This window comes from Hydractinia symbiolongicarpus, chromosome 6, assembly GCF_029227915.1.
Source record: "Hydractinia symbiolongicarpus strain clone_291-10 chromosome 6, HSymV2.1, whole genome shotgun sequence".
In the NCBI taxonomy this organism is placed as follows: domain Eukaryota; kingdom Metazoa; phylum Cnidaria; class Hydrozoa; order Anthoathecata; family Hydractiniidae; genus Hydractinia; species Hydractinia symbiolongicarpus.
Genome location: NC_079880.1, coordinates 10,642,619 through 10,668,358, shown reverse-complemented (window position 1 = coordinate 10,668,358; position 25,740 = coordinate 10,642,619). Strand labels below are relative to the sequence as shown.

The window sequence follows — 25,740 nt, the reverse complement described above, 5'->3', positions numbered from 1 at the left end:
TGTTTGTCAAAAAGCATACAGAAAGCCCTTTCGCTTATTATTAAACTCGCTAGCCAGGAGACCCGGCATAATTTTTCTTACAACTTAAAATCTACGCTATAAAATCGCTGGCTTTTTGGAAAAGAAAAAACAACTTCAAGAAAGTATTAAGGGTAAAAAGTGTTTGCAGAAAAAACTGCGTTTTTTGCAAATTTCGCGAGTTTGTCCCCGCAAAAAGTGAGGTCAACCGTGAAACGCACGTTTTTAATAAAAACTAGATAAGAAATTAGTTAAATTCGTAACAGTTTTTCCTGCAAAAAAATTCTGATTTCATAAAACCGCAAGTGTCTACTACATTTAAATACTTAATATTTCACCAAAGGAAACAATTCCTGTGCACAAGTTTGGAAAAGCGTTTATACAATTAAGAAGCAAATAATTCGCGATTACTTTTCACATCTTGTTCGTTTCTTCCCATTTAAGTGCTTTTTCGGCACCAAAAAATCTGTACTGGACAGGAATCTCAAGACCATAACCTACTCGAAGGGTTCCCCGATGATGGCGAATCTCTACGTAAACTCCACTTTTTTAAGATCCCGATGGTATCCGTTATAAGGCGAGTTTCCAGGGAATGAAATGTGAATGGCAAATTCGTTTGCGAAATATCCGCGAAATATATTTTTTGCGCATCAAGTTTTAAAAACAAAACAGTTATTCAAATTCTTTCCTGAAATTAATTTTCCAAATACAAAAACACTATCTGATTGAGTAAAAGTTTACAGCGAAATTTAGTAGCTAAAAAAGTTGAACTTTTTAAATTTTCAAACCAAACATAACTACTCAAGCTCAGATACAGTTCGACGTCCAGCTCACCTCGTCAAGAATCCGACGTTTCACTGTATTAAAACAATAAAATTTCTTTCTTAGATTATTTTTAATATACACTTTTAATATTTGCTTCTGCAAATAAGCCTTTGTAAAGATACCCAAAATTTGCGAATTCGCGAAATTTTTCTACATTCAAATAATCGATATTCACCAAAGAAAACAATTACTGGGCACAAGCTTAAAAGAGCGTTTTTACAATCAAGTGGGAAATAATCCGCGATCACTTTTATCTTTTATCGTTTTCTGACCATAAATGTTTCACAACGTTCTGTATTTTCTGGTGATCAATTTCACCATTCTGCAATTTAAACATGTCTAAAATATATTTCAAATCTTCTCGTTGTTGAATTTTTTCGATTAAAGCACCGTGCACACATTTAACTTTCATTGTATTAATCCATACGTTATAATAGAGGAAGATTTTTCCGCTTAAAGTTACGTAACATAAACATGGTGTCGAGGTTGCGTGTTCCAGGCCGTAATATCCTGCCGTAAAAGCAGCGACACTCTCGTTAAAATTAAAACTGACTATGTCGCGTTTTTTGTCAATAATATACGTCATGCCGTTCAAAGCACACAACACTATTTCGTCGTCGCCGTCGTTAGTGATATCGAGTTTTGACATGCTAAACCAACGATGAGGCGAGCGGTTTTTTACAGGATTCATCGAAGTTGTCACATCGAGACCAGAAGCTGTATTATCGAGAGTAATAAAATTTCCATCTTGTGTACAAAGTCCAATCACGCCGGTTATATCTTCTTGTCGTTTGATTCCTCCAACAATCTCTGTGTTAACATGCGCACTTTGACGGTAAGCTTTTGACATAATCGGAAAAAATGACGGGTATGATTCCGATATGTGCATGTTGGGAGAATCGATACTTGTAGGCGTTTCCTGTAGAAACAAAGTTTCAATTCTTTTTAAAAGCTAACTTCAAAACACAATTTGTAACAAAAACACAAAAATGATACACGTTATTTTAACTTCTACAATCTTGGACAAAATATTGAGACGAAGACAGTTTTTTCCTCATTTCTCATATATGGGCAAAACGGTTTGAAAAGTTGCTAGTCACATTCTTTAGCATGCCCACACACGAAACTAGTGAAAAAGTGTCATGCTGACCTCAGCAACAATTAGCACACTTTAAAAGTTTCGACCAAATAGCGTAAATCCACTCTGAAAATTGACAAAGCCAAAATGTGTAAATATAGAAATATGTAATACAGAAATTAGCCTACACAATTACTTGTGGTGGCGAACTTTAAAATGTTTCAACATTTTTTGACCGAGATTGTAGGTTGCCATGTAATAGGAATTGAGAGCCGTGCAAAATGATATATCAGCACAACAGAACATCACTTAAATACATATATAAAAACACGCGCGACGGAGTATTGTAATTTCGAATGTATAGCATATTAAAGAAGACGTATCGTTTTTATTAAACTGTCCACAACTAAAGTCTTATCCACACTTTTTATCCACACTTTCTTCGCACCAACAATACAACAGTTGTCGGCGTTATTAAAAAATAAAGGCATTAACGCCCTAACGCCCTAAAGCCCACCATTAACAACACGTCGTAAACATGATTTAAAGCCTACTCACACTGGCGTCTGAAAATCCTCGCTCTTCATCATACACTCCCAGAATGCAATATCCTCCATTTGGTTGAGACACAATAAGTTGATTTCTTCCTTCCACTGTTTTGCACACTGCGATGGAGCCCACTTGAGCTAATAATGAATACTGCTTTATTAATACGAAACTTCCTGCAGCATGCATGCTGTTGGATGAAGATGGTCTTTCCAAATGTGCTTTAGTACTACTGCCAACCTGATGCGAGTCCGAGTTTGGAACAGACGATGGATTCAACTTATCTTTTGATACTGATAAAGTGAAAGACAAAGCCGCCTTTTTATCCCCATCTTCTTTCGAACCCTGCTTAATCAACGAGCTTTTGTTTGATTTTCGCTCTCCTTCTTCTTTCGAACCCTGTTTGCTCAATGAACTTTTGTTCGATTTCCGCTCTCCTTCTTCTTTTGAACTCTGCTTGCTCAATGAACTCTTGTTCGATTTTCGCTCTCCTTCTTCTTTCGAACCATGTTTAACAAGTGGGTTTGCATGAGAAGAAACGCACACTTCTGAAAAAAATTTTTTCAAACATTAGTAAAAAATACAAAGATTTGCGTGCAAATCTACTTTTTCAGCTTTGACTTTTTTAACATTTTTTTAACATCTTTTCATTTTTTAACAAACTACAAAGCTAAAGGGTTCGGGCGCGATGGTATAACACTATCCTGGGTAAAAATGATTTCGACATTGGGGTGTTCATTGGAAAGATGGCGATAATAAAATACTACCATAGAATATATTTTTTATCAAATATCAATCTGGTAAACCTAGATTGGGGCTTTTTCGCAGGTGGCGGTCTTTTTGTCGGAAGGGCGGGGGTGGGGGGCGGGGGGAGGGTTACTGGAAGAATAAGTGCGTAATTTACTATTTCCTGTTTACCTAAAAATAACACACAAAAAAGTTAAACAATTCAAATTACTTAATGTTCAACTTAATAAACGCACATTTAAAATTCGAATGCTAAATCTATTGTTCGAAACAAAAGGGTTCGATTTATTTTATTACATAATAGAGTCAAAATTCTGCTAACCTTCCTCTCCAGTCTGCCATTTATATATCCTCACATGACGATCAGTGTATCCCACTATAAGCTCTGCCATTCCATCATCATCAATATCTTCCAACATGGCAACCTTTGCGTTTGGTGATAACTTCTGATGATGAACCAAGCGGAGCTCCCCTGCACGAGACGAAGACGCGCGATTTGGAGATTTATAATTGCTCTAAAAAAAGGACACACACTTCCTTTGTAAGATTATTACGAATTATATTCTGTAGAAGTTTCTCATCGCCATTTTAACACAGTTTCGTTTTGATTGGCAACTTCGTTCATACCACATTGCACAGTCAAAAATCTGATGTTTTCATGATTAATATAGTAAAGTCGGTTCTTGTTGTTTAGTTTCGTACACACAAAGTTGCACTTCGTTAGGATTTCCTCCCAAACAAATACTAAACATTCGATAAATTACAAACTGGTCGGCAAGATACCTACTGTTTCACAGTCTTTCACATCACGTGCATCAAAGAGACGACACGTGCCTTCCGTATCTAGGGAACACAAAACATTTTCGTGCTCCTCTCGCACGGCACCACCGCATAAGACAACAATAGAACCCATATTTTTGTTGACCTTCCATGCTTTGGTGGAGCGGATACCTGCGTGAAAAAAGTCCGGTTAAAGTTACTCTTAAACAAACTGCAATTTCCCCAGGGGTAAGAAAAATCACTTCAAATCTCCTGGTTAAAATTCTCAAAGCATAGTTTTGCTTAAAATAGATTCGACTATTCATCAATTCATATCGTTTTAAAATAAAGACAATACTTCATAAAATTTTTACAAAAAATAACAACATACCAATCCTAAAATAGTAAAACACAAAAATCCAATAAACATAGGTAACCAAAACCAAACACAGGTGTAACCAAAAACACAGGGGTACCCACACAAACACAGGTGTAACCAAAAACTTTAAAGAAGAAGTATTACCTTTAAACACGAACAGATCACCGTTAGTATACGCAACACATAGTTCATTGTGGCCATCGTTATCGACGTCTACTAAACATACAGCGTTTTGAAACACAGTGCCCTTGCTGTCAAACTCTACTTTCTGAACAAGTGAGATGGAGCGCATGGTTTATTGATTTATTTATTTGTCTAAAGAAAAAAACAAATGCAGAATGTATAAAAATCATATTTTCATTTGTTCGTTCGTTCGTTCGTTCACTCACTCGTTCATTCGTTCGTTCTGCACAGAAAGAGTGTTATCGCAAATTTTAATTTGGCAACAAACAAAATTACCATCTACTTATTAATTCAAATAACTAAATCTTTCAGCAGATTAGATGATATCATGGGTATAATTAGGGGCCATTCAATAATTACGTAACACCAAAATTTGCCATTTTTTCAAACGAGCATGCACCAGCAGATGCTGCGCAACGATAAGGGACAATCTTCAGACATTTTATAACAACTAGTCGTTAGCCCGTGGAAAAATCCACGGGTTCGCCCGTCCTTTTTATACCGCATTGCGTGCGTCTTGCTACCTGCTCAGCTAAGCTACCATTTTGCGTGATAGACAGACAGACGGACGGACGGACGGACGTATACGGGCATTATAATATAGAAGACAAACACAGCGCAACAACACGAATATTTCAATAGTTTTTGTGCACGAAAGTTAACACGTCAAGTTTAAAGCATAAGTTACATTATCGAGAATGAATGTTCCACATTTAAAATGAGAAAATGGACGAGCTGTAAAAAGTAAAAGAATGTAACAAAAAAAAGTTTGACATTGTTGAAAAAATGCTTCTCTATGTTGCATAAAAAACACAGATACAAAAAATACTAAAAAACTACAAATAATTTTTTTTAAATATTCCTTTTTTAAATACCATTTTACACCTAAAGCAAGACATGAGTCAAGCTATAACTGTCTCACTTATAAAAAGACTTTTATTGTTTTCACCTTCACTAAACCAGAAAAAAGTTCGCCTTTACTTTTTACGACAGTGTTACGATTATCGACTAAATGCTCGACATCATGTCTGCAAAAAACAATGGTCATGATAATTTCAACATAAAATTCCCTATATTGAAGGAAAGAGTTTTTGGGCGTACAGAACGGGCGTACAGATAGGGCGTAGAGATCGGGCGCAGTGCTAGTGACGACGCTCCCTTATTTTTTGTTTTCCAATTAATTACTTAGTTACACATTTTAAAACTGTATACATATATTTTTTTGTTCCGAGTAAAATTCTAAAGACTCGTGTTGAGATTCTCTTCCGATACCTGACATTTTCAACCCACCAAATGGCATACGCAAGTCACGCACAAGCCAACAATTACACCAGATCGTACCAGCCTAAACAAATGAAAAAATCATGAAAGGTATCACAGAAAAGAAAACGTGCAGGTTAAAACTACAGTTATAAAGAAAAAGCACTTATAGAATTTAAAACAATCAGCTATGACAATAACAGTTGTAAAACACAGAACAAATTCATACTTGTAATTTTGGAGCAATTCGATGTATTTTCGACACATCATTGCTCCATAACGTCGCCGATAAACCGTAAGAAACATTATTGGCTCTTCCAATCACCTAAACATAATGGCGCATGTCACACCAAGAAGATTGAATTTTACTTAGCTCTCCTCTTTATTCGTCTTTTTCATTATTTTATTTATTACAGAAGACTCCTTCATTTATTGAGGATATCATTTCGGTTTGTCTGTTCAGTATTTATATTATTGTGGGAAGTTTATCATTTCTTGAACATCATAGCTTAGTAGGCGACGTTTCGGGAGATCCTTCTCCCATTATCGAGCAAAGTAAAATGATGTTGAGCATGTATTTATATAATTATATATTTATTTATTTATACTCCTTCATTTATTCATTTATACATTCGTTCATTTATTTATTTATTCATTCATTCACTTATCTATTAACTCATTTATTCATTCATCTATTACCTCCTCCTCTGTTGTAAACGGTGATATGCAAACAACTGGACCTAGTGCAAAAAGCGAACATAAACAAAATTAAAAAACAAATCATGGAAAACTGCAAAATCTTGACCGGATGTCTATCGGCTGTTTCCTGGATACCTACCGGATACCTATCAGATATCTACCGGATGTCTACCGGGCTTAGAACGGGTATGAAAGGCACTAGAATGAACAAGAATTTACACTAACAGTAATGTCTCTAAAATATATAAGTAGTATTTTATCACTGCGACGGAGAGTTATGTAGCATGCTCACCGAATATTTCTTCTTGCATGCACTTTGTTGAATCGTCTAAGTTACATATAACTGTGGGACGCATAAAGTATCCCTAAAGTAGAAAAAATATGGCACAAAATTACTGGCACGTGAGCGTCAAGTTACTTTTTAGTAATAAATAAAAACTACCTCTTTGTTAGCGTCTGGTAAATCTAAAGCCCCGTCCGTTGTCTCTCCACACAATATTATGCCGCCATCTTTTACAGCCTGTGCAACGTAACCTTTTACCTGGAAAAAGGGAACAGAGACTCTAGTAGCGAGAGTACGTCAAAAAACAACGGTATTATATGGCGAAAACGATATTAGCAACAACAAAAACGGCGACAATATCAACAAAAATAGCGATAATAACAACAAAAACGGCGACAATAACAAGAAAAACAGCGACAATAATAACAAAAACAGCGACAATAACAACAAAAACGGCGACAATAACAACAAAAACGGCGACAATAACAACAAAAACGGCGACAATAACAAGAAAAACAGCGACAATAATAACAAAAAACAGCGACAATAACAAAAACGGCGACAATAACAACAAAAACGGCGACAATAACAACGATGACAACTTAAGTGACGAAAGCGATACGCTCCTATATTTCTAAGAAACTAGTACTGGTACAGCCTATAAATTAAGAAACTTTTTAAACTGGTGAATTTTGTGTGATATAAAACTTTTATCAAACTTTAGAAAGACTTCTTATTATTTAAATCTTAAAATTTCAAGCTACTTATTAGTCGTTTCTTATAAAAGTAATTTGTTTTTCCTTTAAGTATAACAACATCAACAAGTGTGATATCAACATTGATGACGAAACCGAACACGGCGACAACAACGATGACGCCGGCAAGATAACGACAACGACGATAGTGACGTCTATCACAATTACCTTCTCCAAATGCTGTTTACTAACTAACGCACCAACTTTTGTGTCTGGATCATCAGGTGGTCCCACTTTCAGTTGTCTAAAGGTATTAAAAAAACATACATCCAATGTGTACACTTTGTGTGTCATTTCCACTAAGTACGTTAAAATACTGTTCTACCTCACTTGGTCGACATACTTGGTACAAAACTCTTCATAAATCTCCTTCTGAACAAACAGACGGCTTGTACATAAACAAATTTCTCCTTGGTTGGCGAAAGCAGACCTAAATAAGTTATTCACCTGGTAACTAGGTTGTAAAGAACAATAACATCAATAGGTACTTCTAGACCAATCAGAATTAAGAATCGACATCCATAATGAAAAGCAGAGGTCTGGTTCTTACAAAAAAAGAGTTTTCAAATTATTTCGAACTGTCAGTTTCAAACGGATTAAAATTTCGAACACAATAACTAGAAAACATACCTCACGGAAGTTGAAATACATTTTTCAATATCAGCATCCGCGAAAATAATGCCAGCATTTTTACCGCCAAGCTACGAGAAGAAAAACAAAATCCTTTAATTTTAAACTGACTTCTTGTATTACAATGCAAACTGTTTTGTCTATCTGTACCGAGAAATATTACCCAAGGTAAAAAAAAAACACCGAGCTTGCGTGTTCGATGCCGTGACCAAGGGTGATATTTCTCGGAAGAGATAGATAAAACAGTTTATATTGTTTTTATTAACTGATAGCTATTTTGTTTCGGTTTGTAGAAACCAGGATTATTTTCTAAAGATTTATTTGTGACAAGGTTGAGGCCAGGTTGTGTTCAAAAAAGAAAACGTTCAATTTTAAATTTTTCAAATACATGTACAACGAAAAAAACAAAACATTCGAATAACCCTATAGCATTTTTCTAAACCAAATTTAAATAAAAAAATTTGACAGCAGTTTTGCTTTTTGCTCATTGTACTGATGAATGTTTATATTAAAAACGCAGTTAATTATGTGTGCACCATCTTACATGTCTTCAAAATTATTGACAAATTGACGGAGTGATTTAGATTTTTTCTTAAATGTTTTAACAATTCTTCGACAATGTTATTTGTTTACACTTATAGCTACCATTATGGTTGCTACAAGGTCCACAGATATACCGCGCTGTATAACGCCTGTCGTTAAGGTTTTTTTAGGCAATCAACGCAGCGGATTTTCCGCATAAACTGTTTTAAAATGTTAGTAAACCCTGATCTAGCAGGAACAAAAATTCATCAAAATCCCATGCGAACGTCTGTAAATGAATTACTCACCTCCAGGGAGAGTTTCTTCACATGTGCTGAGCTTTTTTCTTGAATAAGCTTCCCAACGGGTGTGGAGCCAGTGAAGGAGATTAACTTCACGTCCGAATGTTCAACAATTGCTGAGCCAGCATCTTTGCCAGTACCAAAAACCATATTTATAACACCGGCAGGTAAACCTAAATAAAACGAAACAAAATACGGTCCACGAATTTAAGTTGGTATATAAAAGACGAGAATTTTATTTTAAAATAAAATTCTCTTGACCCAAATATTGGCGAAAAGAAAAGCAAAATTAAAAAGACAAAAATTGTCAAAAAACAACAACATAAAAAAACAAAAAATGATTGTGTTGTTGTGGAAATCTCTTCAGTTAAAATATTCTTTTCGTCATTTTGATGCTTGCGTAAGGACAAAATGATCAGAATTTAAAAATGTCTCAATTTGCAGTAGAAAAAAGTACTATAATTCGCAATTTTCATCTTTGTGGTATAAAGAAATTAAATTCATGATATATTTACATAAAAGGTAACAAATAAAAACAAGTACAAAAACACGTTAAAAACACAGACCAGCCTCGTTTAGAATTGAACACAACATCCACGCAGTCACTGAAGTCATTTCACTTGGTTTCGCCACCACACAACAACCAGCAGCTATGGCTGGTGCTAACTTGAAAGTGAGCAGGTATAACGGAAGATTCCATGGCGTGATTTGCCCCGCCACACCACAGGGCGTACGTACAGTGTAATTTATGGCGTTAAACTCTGGCTGCTGAGTGGATCTAAAATAACACTGGAGGTTCTCACAGTTTTATACAACACTTAGAACCAGATCATTTTTTACTATTTCCAGGGTGGCATATTTCAGAACAAATAACTTTTATAAGAAAAATTATCAAAAAGTGCTTCAATGAAATGTTATTATTTCCTTATAGAGATAATGAAAATCTTAATTAGAGCGTACATTTCTCGCATTGCTTTTGAAGTAAGATTTAAGTACCGCCAAGATATAAAGGTTCAGTCACATTAAGCAGTTAACACTTTTGTTATTAAAGTATTTAACTTTATAAAAATGTTTGTACATCGTTCAGATCACTAAGACGGTGTAACTAGATGAAGTTGCTGAAATGAGCTTTTTATTTCGAAAGGGCTTGAACATCACCACAATAACGAAAACAGCAACAACGATGACGACGCAGACGACGAAAACAACAACAACAATGATGACGACGACGACGACAAAAGCAACAACAATGATGACGAGGACAACGACGACGCCGAAAGCAACAACAACAATGAACATGACGACGACGAAAATAACAACAACAACGACGACGACAAAAACAACAACAACAATGAACATGACGACGACGACGAAAACAACAACAACAATGAAGATGACGACGACGAAAATAACAACAGCAACAACGACGACGACAAAAACAACAACAACAATAATGACGACGACGACGGCGACGAACACAACAACAACAACAATGACGACGACCACGAAAACAACAACAACAAAAACACATTTAATCAAACATAAGAGATCTGGTAACGAAGTATGTCCACCTACTCGTTCATCTGATGCAAGATGGCGGTGGCAAAGAAACGAAAATTATGTGCTGCGCGAGGTATATCAACAGCCTTGCTTAACCACAATGGTTTGCCTTGATCATTCGATTCAGCTGCTGCCAGCTCATTGAAACGACTATCAATCAACGAAGCAATTTTTAGCATGATGTCTGAACGGTTTTTTGGACTCAAAGCTTGCCATCTAAAAAGGGAAAGAAAATTTTAAAAAAAGGGTTAACATGACGTCATCGATCTTAAATTGATAGTCTAATTTTTGTAATTATTTTTCGAGAGTTCAACCATATATTAAAACTTTCTCATAAAAAACATATGACAACCTACGCCGGCATAGCTTTCTCTGCAGCTTTCACAGCTAGGTCGACATCTTGTGCAGTGCTGTTAGGTACTTGCGCGTGAACTTGACCAGTGGATGGATTAAAACTGTCGATGTATGTTTCAGTGGATGTGAATTTGCCATCAATGAAATTTTGTATTTCGATCATGTTTATGTGTCTAGAAACATACAAACATCAACACAAGAAGGTTTTAAGAAGTTTTACAATCATGCATGTATCTAACCAGGTTAGCAAGCATACTCGAAATCGCTTGAATCTTGGAATGGATTTTTGAGCAGGCAAAGTATAATCTTTGTAGTGAAAAAAGATTTCAAACGTACATTTCACAAATTGAAATATACCGTCATTCTCAGGAATTTTTATAGGAATTTTCATTATACAAAATAAAAGCTAAATTGTACAATATCCTTCTAATGATTAGAGATCACGTTTGTGTTGTTACAGCGTGAAAACATGTTATAATTTAAAACTCAAAAACTCAATGAAGGGTATGAAAACTTAAAGCATACTTTCTGGTTAAAAGTTAGTCTCATGTAAAGTAGCTTGAAAGTTGCCCATGAAACTTTTTAGATTTTTAAAAAGTGATTATTGGTTTTTGAGAAAAAAAACTTGAAAGTTTTGTGCGAAATTATGACATCATAAGTTAGATGCTGCGAAACAATTTCTGGTGTGAATAATCTATTTCAAAACATTACAAGGAGTACGAAATGGATTGTGATTTTCCATTTTCAGTGACTTACAAGAAAGTTACTTGAAGGGGGGTACGTGAGATAGATAGAGCTTGGCCATATAAAAGGTCAGCATAAGATCCAAGGTCGTAACTAATATACATAAAAAATAAAAACCAAATAAAAAATATGAAAATAATATATAAAAAATTTTGAATGGGGGATGGATACAAAAACACAAAAATTGATCTTCACTTTTCTTTTTAACATACAATTTTTATTTCAGATACAAAAAATAAATTTATATTTCATAATATATATGTCATAAAAGAATATTGGTTGTCGCTTGTGATCTCAAAAGTAGGAATCTCACATCGAACGCGTAAAAAGCGTTATTTTCTTCACTCCAGAAAACACTTAGCCACTTAGGAAAACCGCCTTTTTGAATGACATATCAAAACTGCAGAAACTATTTCATAACCTTCTGCGTAAACGGTATTTATAAGCACCTGTAGCAGTCACTAATTTAAAAAAACACAGGACGCCCATTACATTTGAACAATTAAATGCTTAGAATTAATTAAAAAATGAATATCTGAGATTTCATAAAAAACTATTCCACAAAACTACGCTCTATAGCAAAAGAGATATTCAAATGCAGGGCAATTGAGATAAACTAAAGATTCCTAACTTTTCTAACTTTTGTTAGCTTGGTTGTTTTTCATATATAGTGATGCAACACACTGCAAAAAGTAGGTCATAAAAATATATAAACCCCGCAATATTGAAAACAAGAAATTTTAATAAACTTTAAAATATATATTTTAAGTCCCCCACGGGTATAGCCTAATAGGTCCTATTCAAATTTTTGACTTTTTTAATTATTTTAGAGGTTTTAAGTATTTACAATGTTTGCAAATTAACCTAAAAAGTTATACACTACTAGATAATATATATTTATAATTCATTCATGTATAAACAGCATAGTTACCATAGATGGTTGTAGCTATTGTTAAAAAAAAAATGCTCCCCTATTTATCCGAACGAATATATCAAACATTTACTATTTATATTCGTTGATTCCATTGCAAGTTCAAGGTGTTATGGATTCTGTGAATAGTTATAAAAAATAGATTAAAGTAATTCTAAATAAAGCCTGGTTGCTAGTAAATATTTTCAGGAGAAGTTGGTAAATCATATTTTTATGCGAATCCATATAATTCTGGCATGACACTGCCAATTAAAACTCAATATTCGTATGAGTGACGTGTTAAAACCCAACTCGTAGGAGAAATTATATTTTGGAATTTAAATTTAAAAGGTGTGCGTTGGAGTTCATATGAAATAAAAATATACACAGCTCAGAGAAAAATATACTAAGAGGAAAAAATATTTAAAATCTGTACAGCTTTAGGAAGTGTGATAATGAAATCTAGCAAGCCAAATTTCTCACTTGTTAGCTGTATCACCTCCTCAGTTTCAACGAGACACTTGGCTTACGTCTTAGCTCATAGTAACACTTCACACACACACGAACTGCTTTGAAGATTCGTAAATGAACAACTGGTGATTCATATCGGCTGCATCTACAAACAGAACGAAAGAGTTAAAGTAAAGATACTGTAAATCTTTTTCATCTTTTGGAAATGATTACAGGTGTACCTAATTTTCAAATTACAAAAACAAAAAAAAAAATTAGAAAAAATTTGCTCAGACAAGCGAATCTATGTCTGGACAACAGAATACCAAGCCTGTTATTTTCCAACAAGTAGGTTTTGTGAGTGAAGCTAAAATCCTACAAAACGCCCTGAGCTTTTTCAGTTGTTAAGATCTTCCTGGTTGCCCTGTACCATTAGGCATCCTTTCTGATTTTAAGAAACGAACAAACAAACAAACAAACACAACACAACACAACAGACAGACGGACAAAATAACCAACACAAATGATATAAACAAATACCTTCCGCAAAATACGTTGCCACAGTTACGACAATGATGCTTTCTTTCAGAAAATGTAAATTTCGTTCCACAATTGCTACAAGTATCAGCTACTTCATCCTTCACCCAATGATCAGCTATTCGGCCTGAAAAAAAATGGTTTTAATAAATCAACCGTTCCCACCCAATGATCAGCTATTCGACCTGAAAAAAATGGTTTTAATAAATCAACCGTTCCAACCCAATGATCAGCTATTCGACCTGAAAAAAATGGTTTTAATATATCGACCGTTACGAGAAAACCCCTTTTTATATTGCGGATGATTTTTTGACATAAATTTTAGGAGAATGCACAGCAGAATCCGTTAAAGTAAGGCAAAGAGAAACAAATTCTAAAAAAAATGTAATTAGTTATTATCCATGGTGATGATGTTCCAGTTTGGAGAACTTGCAGGAGGCTTCGAGGCATTTCAGAACTTATTCTGTTTGAATCGTTTAGGGAAATTAAAAGCAGTTCATATCATTGTCAGGAAACATAAGAAAAATGACGTACCAACAGAATCTGACATGGACCAACTGTAAATTCTTCCACGGCTGTCACCAACATATACCTTTCTATGGTCTCTATAAAAAGCAAATAAAATAGTCTTGTGATAAAATCGGAGCCATAAAGACATACAGACAGCTAAAACACTTGAGTTGTCTACTTAAAAGTAATTTCAGACGTTTTCAAGAATATCGCAAATTGTATTTTATTCTCAAAATTAAATTCCTTTCAACAGGTGATTTAGGAATACCAATTCTCATCTGAAACTATCTTTTTGTCAAGAAAAAAGTACAACATTGTTTGCAATGGAAACGATCACTGAAGCATAGTAAATTTTTTTCATATATTTACAACTGAAACTTTTGCAGCAAATAAGTAAACAAAAGAATATATCGAACAAATCCACGGATTAAAGAAATTTTCAAACAATCCATCTCTTATCAATCACTTTAATGTCCTTTCAAAAGAAATCAGACAAAAACTTCAACTACGTCCAACTCAACTAACCTTGATATTGCTAATGCGGTGACGGATGCAGGTTCTGTATTATCAACACGTGAGAAAGCAGTATGCATTGTTAACTTATGGCGAAGAACAAGACGTCTACTCCATTCTATTCAAAACACAAGGGTAGCGCATCACATTTCTGGGAAAGGATACTTAACATTCACATTATTGGTTTACAGTCCACTGGTGATAGAAAATAAGCCAGAAGAAACAGCACGGAATGTTTACTTAAATAAATTTGATTTATATCATAAACATTGCTTTGTGATTAGTGAAACATATACTTCTTATTAGAATTATGTTTTCATAGATTATATATAACGTAAAAATACCTCTTTTTGAAAAACTTGGGTACTTCACAAGTAAGTAGTCCTTGGAATCAAAACTTGAATCATTCTTCGTTAAGCTGCTTTGTCTTGAACTCATTTTCACAGATTCCAACGAAATGTTGGACTCACTTTCTGCAGCATCATAAAATTCTATTCCCCAAAGCTTGAAAGAAATATTCGTAATTATCCGAATTAGTAATAACAACTTAATGATTTTTAAGGTTAGAAATTTATAAAGGCATCAACATATGACTTTAAGTGTATTTTGTCTGATCAAACTGCACACAAATCTTTTTGTTTACACACTCTAAATTTTAATTGATCTCAAATATTAAATCGTCCTTAAATTTTACAAGGTAGGGTAAATTCTGTTATTAGGTAAGGCTGTGCTTGGTCTGAAATTTGGATTTAGATTGAACTGTGTTAAAAAGTTGCAGAAAAATCAGTAAAAAAATGTTAACCTTAGTTTGTCACTAATAGTAAAACATGATTAGTGTGATAACAAATGTGATATTAAAAGCTCTATAATATATATCAATCAACTTTATTTCATATAGAGAGTTAGTTAAAGTGTTAAAATAACACATAACAATAACAGTTATATCGATGCTGCATTCTGACCTAATACGCCTGCTGTGGTAAAAAAATGTAAAAATTTTTTGAACTGTAAAATAATTAATCCAATTCTTAGGATAAAATAGGAATTATGCGCCAGAAATAAATTGTAGACAATTAGAATTTATAGGAGTACTGGAATTCGATCATTCGAGATAATAATTCTGTTCACAGTCAATATGTTTTTATCTGGCATACCTTGACAAATCCATCCGCTGATCCTGTTAAGATAACATTTGATTCATCCCATTCATTGTACTAAAAAAAAAACACATATAAAACTAAACATAAATATCAGATTTAAGTTGCTTCCCAACCCGTTTTAAAAGTCACCAATACGCTTTAATGGCATATAACAGACTACACGAAAATTGTCTGTCCTCCGATATTGTAAATCAACAGGGTTAGGGAAAACAAACGAGTTCATAATTATGGTTGAACATACTAAAAAATAAAATTAACATAATAAAAAAAACAACCTCTGAGACAGTGCAACATAAAATTTGTCCTGATATAGCAGGGGAAGTATTCTCTTGAACAAGTAGTCGTCCATTTATTGTCCAAACATACAAATGTGTCCCAGCACATGTTACAATGTCTCCCTAGAAGAAGAAGTACAAAGATATGTAAAAATATTGTAAGCTTTAGTATAAACCCATTAGAAGAGAGAAACAGGCAAGAAAAAATAAGTAGGGAATATAGAAAAAATAACCAGTTTGGGAAAAAAACATGGTAGGACAGACACACAGGCAAAAAACACGAAACAAAAAAACAACAAAAAAGCCAAAAAAACACGAACAAACAAAAGAACGAACGAAGGAAATACATAAAACATTCTTACAGTAGTATTATTAATAGCAATGGAGGAGACAGGACCACCAGAATGTATGGACAGCTTTCTTGTGTATGAAAGTTTGCGTAGATCCCAAATTATACAACTTTTATCCTAAAATGTAAGCACTGCAATAAGTACAGAAGGATTATACATATCCACTAAAGAAACACGTTATAATACAGAACACAAAATAGCATAGTCAAATAAAAATACCACCTATTCTGCAATCATGTCACATACCTCAGAGCCACTGACAATAATATTATATGCTTGTGATACAACTATACTTAAGACATCTCCACAATGTCCGTGTAGAACCTACACAAGAAAACAGTAATGTATTGAAGCTAACAAGAAAAAGTACACGCAATTCTTTTGCTTAGTCATTCTAGGAAGAAAGATTATCTCCAGAGAGACACCTATTTAAAATTCTGAAGTTTTCCACGAGATTTCTAGAGATAAATTTATTCTCTCTTAAGCAGTAACTTGAAAAAAAAATTCGACTCTTAACGTAATCGAGGCAATAAAGAAGAGGAATCTATTTCCGTTACAGAATAAGTGAATATGGTACATGTTATAAGCAGTAAACTAATTCACCAAAAAAAAAAAAAAAAAAAACAAGCGTAAAGAAGCAATACCTTTTGTAAGACTAAATTGTATGACTTGTCCTTTGCCTTCTGTTCTATGTTCCAGACACAAACAGCCTGAAATCCAATTAATCAATCAATCAATCAACTGATTAATCATGATAAACTCGTCTCGATGTTTCAAATGACCTTCTACTTACAGTACTAGTTCCACCAGTAACAAATCTGGTGTTATCAAGACATGCCACACACAAAGTCTGACCAGTGAAGACACTTTCAAATACAGCTAATAACTATAAAAATAAATAATCAAACTTTATACCAACAAAAACATAAACAATTTAAAAATATATTTTTCAGCTTCTTAAGTTTATAAATCTCAGTCTTATGGTTTCTTAATTTGTCCAACATAGTTACTGCCGGAGGGGAGGAAGAGCCAGCCGTTCGAATGGAATCCCCAAGTACGTTAAAACTTCCCAGTACTTACATACTTCTTTTACTTACTAACTTCAACCTAAAGTTTATAATAGCTTGTTTGTGTTTCAAAGCATTAAATTTTTGCTTCTTATGATATATCTGCAGTGATATGTAATTTGATATTTAAGTTGAAGACACAAATTGCATACATACTGTATTCTTAACCTTAAAACATAAGATTAAAATTTTTAAATTTCAAAATAATCACTTGTATTAGGAATGCAATCCCTCTTGTTCGTTTTGCTGTTTCTTTACTATGTTGGGGCAGCTCAATATACTTTATAAGTAGTTACCTAATTTATCATATATCTGAGCCTGAAGTTTCCCAAATGTTGACTGCCCATATGTATTTCCATACATTAAAATACGAACCTTATCATCACTTGAAAAATAACGCAAACTAAAATCACCATAGCCCCAACCAATACGATTTAGACAACCAGGAAATATGGCCTAAAAATTTGACCAAATTGTTTAGTATAATGCTAGAGTTATAACCTTTTACAACAATCATATTATAAAAACGCTAGCCATGTGGCTTGCTCACCTTATTGGTTTCAGTAGCAGCAAGAGTTTTCTCAGCTGTTGAAATCTGACCGACTGAGTATTTTAGCTCTATGAAAATAGAAGAGTTATAACAAACTAGCTGTTAGCCCGATGTATCTATTCCCTGCGTCGACATTTTGTGTGTTCCATAGCATCACTTGGTTTTATTGGTATACAGCAAAAGCTTGGATCAAACTTGCATAATAGTAAAACTGAAAATAAACCTAATATAGACACTTTCACTCTAGCTTCCCGTTAGTATCTACTTTCGAAGATTCAAATTTGAACAGAGTTTTCACATACCCTTAACTGGTTGGACAGATGGAACCAAACTGTTGATATGATGAAAGAACAATTTGTCAGTAAAGGTTGTGCTATGGACTGGTAAAACACCAGTTTGTGTGCTAGACTCAAGACCTCTCACAACTTTTTTGGTGGGATGTGGTTTTTTAAACAACTAAAAATAGAACAAACACAGTCAAATCACCTCCAATTGTAAAGTCGAGTTAAATGCAAGCTAGGTTTTAATTATTTCATTTTTTTAGCCAAATGGAGAAAGTGAGTTGACAGCTATCGGTTTACTAAAAATCATGAAACTGAAATTTGTTCCAATGAAACTGAAAAGTTCGATGCAAAATATACTGACGACATAAAAGCTGAAAAGAATACTACTTGTATTAAAAATCCTAACAACATGTTTTATAATTTTAACTATAACCCATGTTTGCACGAGGCTTGTAACACATATTGTTGTTGAAAGATGTATCGTGCAATAATTGCTAACTCACAGAAATTCAATTTTTGCTCATAGTGAAAATCACACTTTAATCCAGAGCAACTCACAATTAAAACCAAGCTTTAACATTTACTTCAAATTACAATGTGAATCAAGCTGTAAGATGTAAAGTACACGTCACTCAACTTTACCTGTTTGGGCATTTGACCGAAGTTATTTATAAATCCTATTGTAGCCTTTCTTTCCAGCGGATCCGTGATAGCTTCAAGGTCGACAGATTTTTCATAAAACAGATGATGGAACACGTTATCAGCTTCTTTAGCAGCCTGCCCTTGTTGTTTGTAACCGAATACAAGATCAATCCATTCATGTAAATGACAACTTACATAGTCACATTCTAAAGCCTAAAAAAACGATTGAGGGTGTTATAGCTTTTTATCAATCTTAGCTGAGACTTACATTCTTAATAATGCACTGATATCTTTCCACCTTCAATTTAATTTCACAAGCATGGTTTAAATTATTGACATCAACGATACTTTAACAATCGCTAAAAATCAGGCTATAATATCTCATATGTTAGTTACCAACAAAAAATAGCATTTTTATAAAATTGAAAAAACGTTTTCAGTACATACAGTCAACACTTTATTTAGGTATAGGCAGATATAATAGAAAATAATAACCAAATAAAATCAAATATTTAAGAATTTTAAGTAGTCAAAATTAAATTCAATCTGACCTCTCTATGAACTCTGATAAATTCTATTGGATCATCTTTTGCCCAGGGTGGGAGAAGAACACTACCAAGTTCTTCACCGTTTTGTTTAGATCCTGTGCAAAAAGAAATACAATTATGCCACTGAACAACTCACATTTTAACACAAAAATTTAAAATAACATCATACCAAGATCAAAATGATTATCGTTCGTTAAGAAATCTGGCAGGTAGAAAAACTCTGGGATTAACTCTTTTACATCTGCCATGTTAGATTCTGAAGCAGATGACCAAGCGTCTTTGATGCTATGAAATAGCCTGTCCGGTAAATCAAAATGACCACCCTTTAAAAAAATATTAAGTCAGTAGCCTAGGTAAATAAATAAGTTGAAGTAGAGATAAATTAAACAACATACTTGCAAACGGAGAAAATGTTGTGTAAAGGGTTCCAATCGAATCAAATATGAAGCGACAATCATGGCGGAAGAATAATGTGTCCCATAGTAATAAGCCGGTGTCTTTCCTAAATAATAACAACATAAACACTCTCTAAGAGCTGCTAAATACTTATTTTCATTTACAAAAGACTCACACAATTACACAATATGACTGAAAATTGGTACACTAAGAAAAACTCCTATGGATTTTTTCCTGGTAAAATTCATAGGAAATTGGTGTTCTATAGATTGAATGTGAATTGTAAACGACTGCTTTCCTAACAAAAGTTATTTGGAAGTTAGTTGGAAAGTTATTTCATTGAAGATTACTCTAGTTAAACCTTTTCTGCTAAAATTGTAAGAGCTTAGCAAACTTTAAGCTTAACAAACTTTTTTTTCTACGGTTAGATTCATGCCAAGGTGAAACGTTTTTAAAAGATCTATGACAAATAATATTTTGTTTAGCAAACCTGTTGGATCTTCCCATTCTCTGAATCTCTTTCTATAACTTTCTAATCGATTCATTCCCTGTGCACCCATAGGTTTCGATAGATCTCTAAATGTTGTAGGGTTGGTCAAATCTAAAAACTAAAAATAATTGATCTTTTACATAACATAAAATGTAACACAAAATAGAATAAACATATTATAATTTAGGTAAGCGCCAAGTAGGGTACATAGCTAAATTATGCAAGAGCTTAATTAGGTGATACATAGCTCAAGTGGATGATGTATAGCTTAACGAGTCTCATAAGACTTAGCATAACATTATAAATGCCCATATTTTGTTCAGAGAAAGGCCTGATCAAATCTTGATACACTTAAACTGCATTTCAATGGACCTAATGTGTTTCGACACAAAAGAAGAGTCTTCTTAAGAAGCAAAACGGCAAAACTAATTAGGATATCTAATCTGTGTCAAAATAACTCACTTTCACTTAAAATATTTAGCCCAGGATCGATGAGACTTTTATAGTTTAATTAGGCTGTTGACCACCTGTTGGGTAATGCTTAATTAAACTATAACCCTTATTTGAATTTTATCTTAATTGTATTAGTACTGTGAAAATTACAGAAATATTTTTAACCAACCTCATTTTCATAATCAGCTAGCACCCAAGGAAATATGGGATATTGCATCAAGTCATTATACGAGCGACCAGCCAAAGTATTCAAAAACATCAAATACTGGAAATTGCTTATTTCACCTCGCACCCATCTCTGAGTGAGAGAACGTTCTCCTGTAAGAAGGGTACTAAGTAAACTCTGTCCTGCTTCAACGTCAGCATCTGAGTTCATTCCAGCAACAGATTCTTGACTGTTTGCTAATGCAGGTGAAACTCTTGTGATTCTACAGCACAATGGTAGAAATATAAAAAACTGAGAAATCATATATGCTGCGAAAGTTTAATACAAGTGAGAAAAATTTCCTCTTATTAGAGGTAGCTAGTATTTGTACAAAAATTGGCCCTGGGTGTTTTAAGACATGTATTAGACTCCGAGCAGCAGATGAAAGATTGCTCATTTGCAGTATTTTTGCAGCCTTACCTGGAATATACTTTATTTCTTGCTGTTTCTTTGGGAAATACAAGAAGATGGGTATTTCCATTATTAGAAAACACCTCAATAGCAATATCCTAAAGACATAGGCATACTACATAAAATAAGGTGTAATTTTTAAGATACATTTACCAAAGCCAAACAAAAAATCTATGTATTAAACACAGAAAAGAGATCCTTTAAAAACTATGAGAACTCATAATTTTACCATATAAGCCTATTTAAAGTCAATGGTTTGACTTTCTATTACATTATGAGGTTTATAAGTTTCTTTTATATAGACATTTAGTTGTAAAATTCTTTAGAAAAAAACAACTCTTGTTACAGATATGGATTCTTCAAAAAATAAACACCCTTTCAAACAGACATCTCCTTGAAAAAGCAGTCAGTAAAAAGTTGAGAACTTTAATAACCTTTAAGTGAGGTTATTAAAGGCTGTAGCACAGTTACTTTATATTTTTACCTGCAGAAGATATCTTCTTTTATTTGCCTCTTTTATTTCATCAAACGACCATTTGCTGAGACTAACAAAATGAGAGCATTTTAACAATATGTTTATGATGGTAAAAATTTTAAAGTAGTCGCATTGAATAGTCACAGCAAAAAAAAATTGCTAAAGGAGAACTTACGATCTTTTCATAATCGAGTCTCCTTTTGCGTGAGGAATAAGCGGCTCATGAGAACCTTCAGGAAGCATGCTGATGTCTTTAATTTCTTTAGCATTTGATGAACCTTCCTTTGTTTCTGCTGACATCAAGGTAAAACCATCAACAACGTAAAAATGATGTCGACCAAACAAAAACAGACCTTCAGCACTGTCTAATCCACTAACACGTGCACAACGATACATAGAGTAGATCTAAACATCAGTATTCATGTATTTATATCTGAAATTAAGTTTTAAAAACATAGTACCCTGTAATAGCTTAGTATATAACATTGTTATTCATGCATTATTTTTATTTACATCTTTAGCTAAAGTTTTACAAACATGCTTAGTGCTTCCTTTTGTCCACTTCTACGATAAAAACGTCTTGCGAATACTTTTTTAAAACTCTATCAACGATAAATATGAAACATTTGTTTACATCCACAAAATTTGCTTTCCAATTTTTAGCCATGACCAACTAATTAACTTCCGCCATAATTTGCTTTTTAAATAATTATTTGTGTGCAATATGAACTATTCTTATCCTATTTTTGCACTTACTTTTTCACCAGTTTCCAGTAAATGGATAATTGTTTGTGTGTTAACCTACAAAACAAGATTGTCAAAAAAAGCTATGTTAGTGAGACACTGAAAAAGCCATTTGTGGGTCTTAAGAAAATTTAATTTTCAAAACAAACTAACAAAAACAAACATTGACAATTAAACACAACTCAAACCTCTTCTACAGAATCTTCGGCTTCAAAACCATCAACTGAATACAACTTTGGGCGCCATGAAAAAGGATTCTCTTTGCTTGCTACAACAAATAAAGCGTTCACTCAGTGAAAACACATGCAAACAAAACTAATGAACACAACCAAGAAACTTACGAAAAACATCAGGAAGAGAAGCATCAGGATTGATGTACTTCTGACATAGCTGATACAATAATTTGCTATCATGGCTGTAAGCCAGTCTATGTTTCAGCAGCAATTGATCTTTGTCTTGCTCAATGTAAGGATAATGCATGTAAAACATGTCGTTTCTTGTTAGACGTTTGCGCATACGACATGGTCCTAAAAAAATAAAAAACATAAACAAAAAACTATAACACGATAAAAAAACAGACACAAGGAAGCTAGTTTTTAAAATATTCACAAAGACAATACGTTCTACGATTACATGTTTATATTTAGCAGTAAAAAAAAAGGTGCAATCACTAAATTTTCTTTGAAGCAACATGAATGCTTACCTTCAACGCAATCTAGCAACCATTTTTCCAGTGGATTGCTATGTTCTGGACCCCATATTCCACCTTCACGGATCAACTCAAGCTCCATGTCGCACCAACTTTTTTCAGCCAAATTATTACGCAAAAGAATCTCCTAAAAAATAACCCAGGCATGTACTTAAATCCGAAAAACAAACTTTCTATCATACGTTTTCTGGCTATTTATTTTTCAATTTTATTTCTTAATCAAAGATATGAAAAAAGTTTACTTGTGAATGTTTGGCGTGTCTCATTTTCACCAAAGCTTTTACAGCCCGCAGATGAACGGATATCCAGTCTAATGTTTCCTGAAAGAACAACAAAAAAATAAATCAAAATGACAAAGTTGACATAGTCACATAACTAGACGTTTTTGTCATAGCTGTTCATGGACCTTTAATACAAATAATCAACTTTAATTCGAATTCAATTAAATCTAATTAAAAATTTTTAATGCAAGCGGGTTATGAACAATTTAATGTGCTAGTCGTAAGCCCATGGGAAAATCCACTGAAATTCACCTGTCGCTGCTTCTAGCTACGATTTCATTGTATAGGCAGGCAGACAATTTTGCAAATAAACAATTTCATGTGTGCCTTTTCTTGTTTTTTTTCATTAAAACATTGTTTAACGGATAAAAAAAAAAGGATATGAAAGCTATTTGTGTAAATATGGGATAGAATATAAGAGCCAGACATTTTTTAATAGTAATATTTTTTCTGTTTGTTCCAAATGGTCATACCACAGCTTTATTTTGTACTTCCTCAGAGTAAATTTATACTTTATGCCAATTGCATCCTAAATATTTCTCGAAATTATACGGACAAACAAGTAGTTTTTTACATATGCCAAGCAACTTAACTAAATTATTTATCCCCCAATTTTACATTTAAAAATAAACAAAGCAAGTTACAACATACTTGTACTGTAAATATTTCTTCTGCCGTCTTTTCCCGTTTCAGAGGCCATTTTGTAGACAACTTTTTAGAGGACTATGAAATTATAAAAACAACACACGTTTAAATATGTATTTTGTACAGAAGAGTTGAATGACCGAAAAAAAGAGTAAACAAACCCGTTGAAGAGGAGCAGCTAAGTACTCATTTTTCTTTCTTTCTTCATTGTTATAAAATATTATCCAACTTCTAAGTGCTTGCTCACTGAATAAATTTCTAAAGTGAAATATAATTCGTAGCGTGTTTAAAAATTAGCAGCTAGTTAGCTTTGAGGAAAAACTCTGACCATGATGTACGTTTGGCAGCATAATGATACAAATGCAAAAAATAGATAAACTTACTTAGCTCCCAGAAGATCTAGGCCAACAGCTCGTCCAGATGCAACTGGTCTAAAATAAATAAAACAAAGTATGTGTATTATTAGGAGAACAACAAGTATATTCACTGTCATAAAAAAAAGGATAGAAAAAACATAATCTCACATTGGTTCATAAGAAACAAAAGATGATTGAACACCAAAGACTTCTTCTATATTCTAAAATAAATAAATTATTAAAAATAAATATTTAGAAATCATTGTTAATTAAAAAATTACAAATGGAAGTAGCCTTTACAGTCAAACACTTATGAACATCGTGCCTGCACAAATCAAAGTTTTCTTCTTTACATTCTTATTCTTATTTTTAGGGAAAAGTTATTTAACAAATGAACTTTTGTTACCTTCCTCCAACCTTATTGTACACCAACATAACCCTTTACAACATTTTTAAATGGGTTTGTATTACTAACAGTGAAATAAACCAATACCAACATAATTAAAAACATAAAAACTAAAATAGCGCTTCATACTTCTTTCTTATGTTTATAGAAAACATTCCAAACTCTCTCTGAGGCAGCTGTCATGAGTTGATGTAAAGCTGTTTCATCACCATCATTACTTGTTATTGCAGTAACACCTAAAAAATTTGGACTTAATAGAGGAAATTTGTTTTGTTGAGCAGGTAAGGTTGATTTTGAGAATTGCATTGATGCATTAGTAGCTTAGCTGCCCAAAAAATAAATTTTTTTATCATAAGATTTAATAAATTAAAGAAATAAGATGGTCACTGCGAAACTGACAGTTTCCTTTTAGGGTAATTAAAAGGATAGACTTAATGCAGAGGAATTTGAACTTGGAACTAACACAGTCTAGATCAGATTAAAAGGTCATTATTATACTTCATCCCACCCATGTTAGCATGAAAAACAGACGTTAAGTCAATGATAATGATAATGATGACAAATGATGGATGATGATGACAATGACAATCAGGACGACAATGATCAAACATACGCTTGCACAGGCTTTTGAATTAGAATCATTTAGGATTTGTGTATTATTCACAAAATAATACCATATAAATCAAATTGATCAGAAAATTATGTAGTTGCAAAAATGAGTAAATAAAT

At 33.3% G+C, this 25,740-nt stretch overlaps 3 protein-coding genes across 3 annotated transcripts in view; all 3 read right to left on the bottom strand.

Moving 5' to 3' along the window:
• Positions 1-633: 633 nt before the first annotated feature.
• Positions 634-5,173, bottom strand: LOC130646978 (KICSTOR complex protein ITFG2-like). Its single transcript, XM_057452666.1, has 5 exons — positions 4,497-5,173; positions 4,002-4,165; positions 3,537-3,729; positions 2,480-3,015; positions 634-1,762 (listed from the first exon to the last, which is right to left on the bottom strand). Exons 1-5 carry the CDS (start codon positions 4,642-4,644, stop codon positions 1,094-1,096), a joined length of 1,710 nt encoding a protein of 569 aa, XP_057308649.1. The 5' UTR covers positions 4,645-5,173; the 3' UTR covers positions 634-1,093.
• Positions 5,174-5,310: 137 nt separating this feature from the next.
• On the bottom strand, positions 5,311-11,104 carry LOC130646979 (2-aminomuconic semialdehyde dehydrogenase-like). The gene is made up of 12 exons (XM_057452667.1): positions 10,903-11,104; positions 10,562-10,762; positions 9,553-9,764; positions 8,993-9,159; positions 8,163-8,233; positions 7,858-7,962; positions 7,701-7,776; positions 6,937-7,035; positions 6,787-6,859; positions 6,495-6,535; positions 6,025-6,120; positions 5,311-5,880 (listed from the first exon to the last, which is right to left on the bottom strand). The coding sequence occupies exons 1-12, from the start codon at positions 11,061-11,063 to the stop codon at positions 5,734-5,736; spliced, it is 1,449 nt and encodes a 482-aa protein (XP_057308650.1). The 5' UTR covers positions 11,064-11,104; the 3' UTR covers positions 5,311-5,733.
• A 400-nt stretch (positions 11,105-11,504) lies between these two features.
• The window catches only part of LOC130646976 (WD repeat and FYVE domain-containing protein 3-like), a 31,665-nt gene continuing 17,429 nt past the window's right edge, over positions 11,505-25,740 (bottom strand). Inside the window, exons 28-60 of the mRNA XM_057452662.1 lie at positions 25,141-25,247; positions 24,774-24,826; positions 24,633-24,680; positions 24,411-24,507; positions 24,256-24,327; positions 23,566-23,643; positions 23,318-23,450; positions 22,956-23,141; positions 22,803-22,882; positions 22,627-22,671; positions 22,046-22,275; positions 21,880-21,940; positions 21,405-21,493; positions 20,949-21,207; positions 20,327-20,444; positions 19,836-19,942; positions 19,610-19,763; positions 19,444-19,535; positions 18,893-19,105; positions 18,269-18,422; positions 17,967-18,034; positions 17,792-17,872; positions 17,143-17,235; positions 16,994-17,059; positions 16,596-16,673; positions 16,362-16,466; positions 16,000-16,122; positions 15,719-15,778; positions 14,909-15,068; positions 14,577-14,682; positions 14,076-14,146; positions 13,545-13,668; positions 11,505-13,170 (exon numbers count right to left, since the gene is read on the bottom strand). Coding sequence (XP_057308645.1) covers positions 13,050-13,170; positions 13,545-13,668; positions 14,076-14,146; positions 14,577-14,682; positions 14,909-15,068; positions 15,719-15,778; positions 16,000-16,122; positions 16,362-16,466; positions 16,596-16,673; positions 16,994-17,059; positions 17,143-17,235; positions 17,792-17,872; positions 17,967-18,034; positions 18,269-18,422; positions 18,893-19,105; positions 19,444-19,535; positions 19,610-19,763; positions 19,836-19,942; positions 20,327-20,444; positions 20,949-21,207; positions 21,405-21,493; positions 21,880-21,940; positions 22,046-22,275; positions 22,627-22,671; positions 22,803-22,882; positions 22,956-23,141; positions 23,318-23,450; positions 23,566-23,643; positions 24,256-24,327; positions 24,411-24,507; positions 24,633-24,680; positions 24,774-24,826; positions 25,141-25,247 — 3,632 coding nt within the window. The 3' untranslated portion in view covers positions 11,505-13,049. The remainder of the gene's footprint in view (positions 13,171-13,544; positions 13,669-14,075; positions 14,147-14,576; positions 14,683-14,908; positions 15,069-15,718; positions 15,779-15,999; positions 16,123-16,361; positions 16,467-16,595; positions 16,674-16,993; positions 17,060-17,142; positions 17,236-17,791; positions 17,873-17,966; positions 18,035-18,268; positions 18,423-18,892; positions 19,106-19,443; positions 19,536-19,609; positions 19,764-19,835; positions 19,943-20,326; positions 20,445-20,948; positions 21,208-21,404; positions 21,494-21,879; positions 21,941-22,045; positions 22,276-22,626; positions 22,672-22,802; positions 22,883-22,955; positions 23,142-23,317; positions 23,451-23,565; positions 23,644-24,255; positions 24,328-24,410; positions 24,508-24,632; positions 24,681-24,773; positions 24,827-25,140; positions 25,248-25,740) is intronic.